General features: G+C 28.3%; 1 protein-coding gene across 2 annotated transcripts; it reads right to left on the reverse strand.

Moving 5' to 3' along the window:
* Window positions 1–59: 59 nt before the first annotated feature.
* Window positions 60–4,976, reverse strand: LOC107162855 (transcriptional regulator Simba1). 2 transcript variants are annotated; one of them, XM_015509967.2, is made up of 3 exons: window positions 4,600–4,964; window positions 4,332–4,481; window positions 60–243 (listed from the first exon to the last, which is right to left on the reverse strand). In XM_015509967.2, the coding sequence occupies exons 2-3, from the start codon at window positions 4,473–4,475 to the stop codon at window positions 151–153; spliced, it is 237 nt and encodes a 78-aa protein (XP_015365453.1). In that variant the 5' UTR covers window positions 4,476–4,481; window positions 4,600–4,964; the 3' UTR covers window positions 60–150. The 2 variants fall into 2 exon arrangements, with proteins under 2 accessions (XP_015365453.1, XP_089079901.1); XM_089223775.1 differs by lacking the exon at window positions 60–243 and adding an exon at window positions 685–870 and having other exon boundaries at window positions 4,600–4,976.
* Window positions 4,977–5,224: the final 248 nt, after the last annotated feature.

The raw sequence follows: 5,224 nt of genomic DNA on the forward strand, positions 1-5,224 counted from the left end.
AAAGAAAAACTGTTACATAGGTATTATACATATTATAAAATTAAAATTAAATAAAACAATTATACCAATCATTAAAAAACTTTAATATTACTTAGTTTAGGTATTTGTTTTTACATGTGATTAAATACAATTTAATTGATCACCATAGATTCATGAAACAGCTTTCAGTTCTTCAGGCATATCATTTTTAGGGTGTTTGTTTTCAAAGTGTTGTTTATAAGTTTTAGGATCTGGCATCTGTGCCTAAAAATAAAATTGTTTACTGATAATTATTTAGATACAGCAAATTACATTCAACTAAGTATATACCTAGTATTATTTATTGAAATTAATACAAACATTTAAATAATCATTAATAATTAACAAACTTAATCATAAAATTTATACATTTATATTCTAAGGGTTCCACACCCGCATGTGTTAACAATAGCGTAATATAGCAAATTGAACGCTCAGCAGTTTCAATTTAGCTCCGTTAATTTAAAATTTTGAGTGAATTGACCTCTTATGAAAATTAAAGGTAAAATTATTATGTAGGTTATCACAGAGGCTTTTTTTTATATTTTAATTTAAAAAGCGAGTGTATGAGTATTTTTAAAATTGTAAATTGTTTGTATATCTTAAAATACTCATAACTCGCTTTAAAAAAAATATATAATAAGGAGCCTCAGTGATAACCTAGATAATAATGTTACCTTTAATTTTCAGAAGAGATCAATTCATTCTAAATTTTAAACTAACGGAGCAAATTGGAACTGCTGAGAGCGTACGTGAAATTTGGTATGGTAAGCACTTGTAAAACAGAGTCAACAAATGGAGATATGGCATCCTCTTAAGATTCAATTTATAAGACCCATTGCTTAAAATTTTCTGTAAATTTATAATATTATTTGTGTTTATAATTATATCATAAATAAAGATAAGATTAACTTAATAACCAATAACACAAAGTAAAACTAGTTAGGTCAGGTAATGCAATATCTGACCACCTTCTAGAAATCATTAGTTAATGATTATTTACTTTTGTGAAATTAATAACAATTTTTGGTACCTACCTATATATAATAAATAATATTAATTTTAAGTTGATATCAGTTAAGTTTCCAATACATGTTTATATATTATAGCATTTTATGAAGAGGATGTCAGTGCAATGATTGTTTTCTCTTTCTGTTAAGCCGGGTGCACACTAGGACGAACATTGTTGTCGAACATGTTTCCTGGCTCGACAAACCAATTATGTTACTTGCTACTGTACTTTAAAATGTTCGTTAAAAATACACAAAGATTTACCGCCTTTTAAATTAGCAACTTAAAGATTTCGCATTTGTATTATTTATTTAATTTTAGTAGGAACCTACATCTAGTGTGGAGTGAACAAATGCCAATTTTTCTAAAAAATTATGGGTTTTAATTTTTTTTTTTAGATTGTGAGCGAAGTGATGAATGTATTGATTTTACCATGATGTGTGTTTTTATTTTTTTTGTGTCTGTCATCACGTTTGGGGGCAGTTAAAGTGCTTTGATTTTTGACTTCAGTACCTCGTTTGATCAGAAAGTGAATCTAGTTGGTACTTTGGGGGGTCAAAACTAGAAAATGTTCAATATTTTTCTAAATAATCGGATAAACAAACTAAAAATTAAGGGAAAAACAGGAAATTTTACGCAAAATCAGTTTTCGACAAAATCGATTTTGGTTTTTTTGTAACTTTAAAACAAATGACCATAGATACATGACATTTTCACCGAATGTTTATATAAGTATATTATATCCACCACACAATTTTCAGAAATTTTCGACTTAAGTTGAACTATTCATAGGTATTTCCAATTTTCGATCATTATTTAACCTGAAAGGCTCTTAACATATTGTTACAATAGCAGTTGAAAAATAAAAGAAATTTATAGTCACAATTTTTTTTTACAAGCATTCAAAGTTTGAATTTTCACAACATACGTAATCACGAAAATTCATAAAAAAATTTTCTTTTATATCTAAGATTTGAAAATTAAATACAAGGCTCTTAATAAATTTTTACAATAGCAGGTGAAAAATAAAAGAAAAATATAGTCACAATTGATATTTACAAGCATTCAAAGTTTGAATTTTGACAACATACGTTAAAATCATGAAAATTCGTAAATTATTTTACGCTAGAAATTCATAAAAAATTTTCCTTTTATATCTAAGATTTGAAAATTTTTAATAATCTATTATATATCTCCTAAACAGATAAACCGTCTTCGCTCAGAATCGTTTTTCATATTCAATGATATAAAATCATTGAATTCAAATTTAATTCCATCCATTACAGTAACCCATTTGCAACCTACTGTACAGCAGAGCGACATCCACGACTTACCCGCTTCTTTTCAATATGAGTGACGAAGATATAATTATTGCAAGTGCAGCGTTTGTTTTTACATCGTTAGTTTCTCAAGCCAATTAAGCTCATTGTTCTACTTTTATAACAGATAGCATAATATAGAATTTTTAAAAAAAAAAGTTTCTCAAGCAAAAAAAAAATCTTTTTATAAAGGACGTTGTTGGAAACGTACAATTTTTGAAAATGTTTGTACTGAATTTTAGAAGAAATAAGCCACGTTCAATCATAATAATTTGAGTCCAATATTTTAATAAAAACAACAATTTACATATTTTTTTTAAACTTTCATTCGATATTTAAAATTAAAATTTGAAGTTTTGAATAAATCAATATTATAATTCAAATAGTGTTTACCTTTACTATAAAGGTAAGTAGGTAAACTTGATTAATAATCAGTCATTCTATGAACTTTTTGAAAGATAATTATTTATTCAAAAATATTTATCAATTTAAAGATAAAATATACATTTTATATTTTTATGTATAAATTATAGTTTATAGCAAATTTGTTGTCCAACACGTCTACACTGATGACAGAGTTAGCAAACATTTTCTTTGATGTTCGTTGAAATACCGCCTATTGAGCGAACATTTTAGAGTTATACGCGCACACATAGGAAACACGTACAGACTAGGTGAAACATTCTCAACGAACATGTTCGACAACAATGTTCGTCCTAGTGTGGACCCGGCTTTACATGCACAACATAAACTAAATGCATTTACACGGAATCAAATTTTATGTTTTTGAATAATCTTAAACTAAATTCACTAATTAAAAATTGATAAAAAATAATATTTTTTAGGAAATAACATATCAATTTGTCTAAGTATTGTCTTAAAACAATTGAAACATCATTTAAATTTCCAATTATTATTAATTAATTTTGAAAGTCATATCCAATGTAAAAGAATAATATAATATAAAGCCGATTTCATACTATCAAAAATATTATCTACTAAATTTTTTATTCTTAGGTTACTCAGAAATCATAAGGATTGATTTTAGGTGAAAGCGTTTTATCTATGTTTTCCGAGAAAAAACAAATATTGTACTGACATCCTCTTAATTCACTTTATTAATCATACATATTGTTTAACTTGTTCTTGATATTTGTGTACACATTAATTTACTTATAATTACTTAAAAAAGTAAGACCTTTACAAAATTATTACAAGTAATAACTTCATAATGGTTTTTTTTCAAACATGAAACTTTTAATATGGAAATTCAATTTTATAGTAATAGAATCAATAGTTTAGTCTTTAAAATGTGCAAATATTTCTGAATTTTCATTTAATTGCACACATTTGTTGTCTACCTATGCAAAATTATAGCTCATAATAAATATTAATTAAAAAAATTAGTAGAATAGTATTTTTTTGAGTGGCTAGGTGTGGGGAACTATAGTCTCCTAAACTCCAAATCTGATGACAGAGTATGAAAGGTAGAATAAGATTTAAGATCAATAATAAAAGTTGTATTATTATCAATTAATTAATAATATAAATAAGATTTAATATAGGTTAGTAGGATACTTTAATAAATAATTAAATTGTAAATAGCGTTGGGGTTTATAGTAAATAGGTTAACAAATTAAAGTAAAATATATACGTTGATCTCTAAAATCTTTGATGTTTCATTGTTTATTATTATATTATAATTGAATAATCAAAAGAGCCGAGATATACACAGAAGCAAGGATTTGAATATTTTTTGCAAATTGTATATTATTAATGATACAATATTCTTGTTTAGGTACTTTAACTTTTACTATGTTTGTATGATGGCGTTAAAACGGTTTAAAAAATGTAAATTGTTTTAAAGGTTAAAACGCTCACACTATGTAGTTTGAGAATTTAAAACTGATTCAATTTCAAACTGTTTTAACGCCATCATATAAACGTAGCATATATGTATAAGGGATAAAGTAAAAAGCTTACTTTACAAACAGTGCAAACGTGAATCAACGCTTTCTGCGCAGCTTTCTTCTGCTCATTGGCGCTATGACCCTGTTGCTTTTTCATCTTAGCTTGTTTTTCAGCGGCCTTGGCCTGCGACTGCGCTTTCTGTTGTCCCCTGGCCATGACAAACTGATGGTAAAAAAAAAAAACAATGATAATAATAATATAAAAGTTAACAAACCCATTCGGTCACTACTTGTCAAATAGGTTTAGGAGGATAATTTATTAGGTTGTAGAACACACTTACTGAATTGCGAAAAAATACTTTATCAACTAATGTAGCCAATTGGGACCGTATCGACAGCCGCTCGTTGAGCTGTCCACGAAGTTCGAAAGCAGGGTTCTGAGACCACTCTCGAGTCTTGGTAATGAAATCGTACGATCGGACCGCACGTCACTGTGAATTGTGATTGGTAACTAATGTTGGTGGGTCGTGGCTACTGTTCGTCGTTCGAGGGACCGCTGGTGAACGGAAAAAAATAGGTATTATGTATAAAACTCCGAAACGAGATACGGCGTTTAAGAACGTCGTCTCTCCGGTCTCCACTCGTCCCGAGTCACGCTCACGACTTCACCACGAGTAGACAATAATAGTCACTAGTCCGACATTCGCACCGTTATCACCCATTCACAAACTCGGCCGGGACAACAACACTGGAACCAATCACAACTGTTATTTGTAATAATGATAATACTGGTACGCCCGTATGTTTACCTGAAGGCCCATAAGGTAAATGCATCAATAGACCTTATACTTATATAATGCATAGACATAAAAATTCTATTATGTGTTAATAATGTGTCTATGCCTCTACGGGTAAATGGTAATCTTGTATTCTTGTAGATAGCTGATAGATCAATGTGGTCGAACT

The sequence above is a fragment of the Diuraphis noxia genome, unplaced genomic scaffold (genome assembly GCF_037042655.1).
Source record: "Diuraphis noxia isolate RWA-SAM2 unplaced genomic scaffold, SU_Dnox_SAM2 contig0003, whole genome shotgun sequence".
Taxonomy (NCBI): Eukaryota; Metazoa; Arthropoda; class Insecta; order Hemiptera; family Aphididae; genus Diuraphis; species Diuraphis noxia.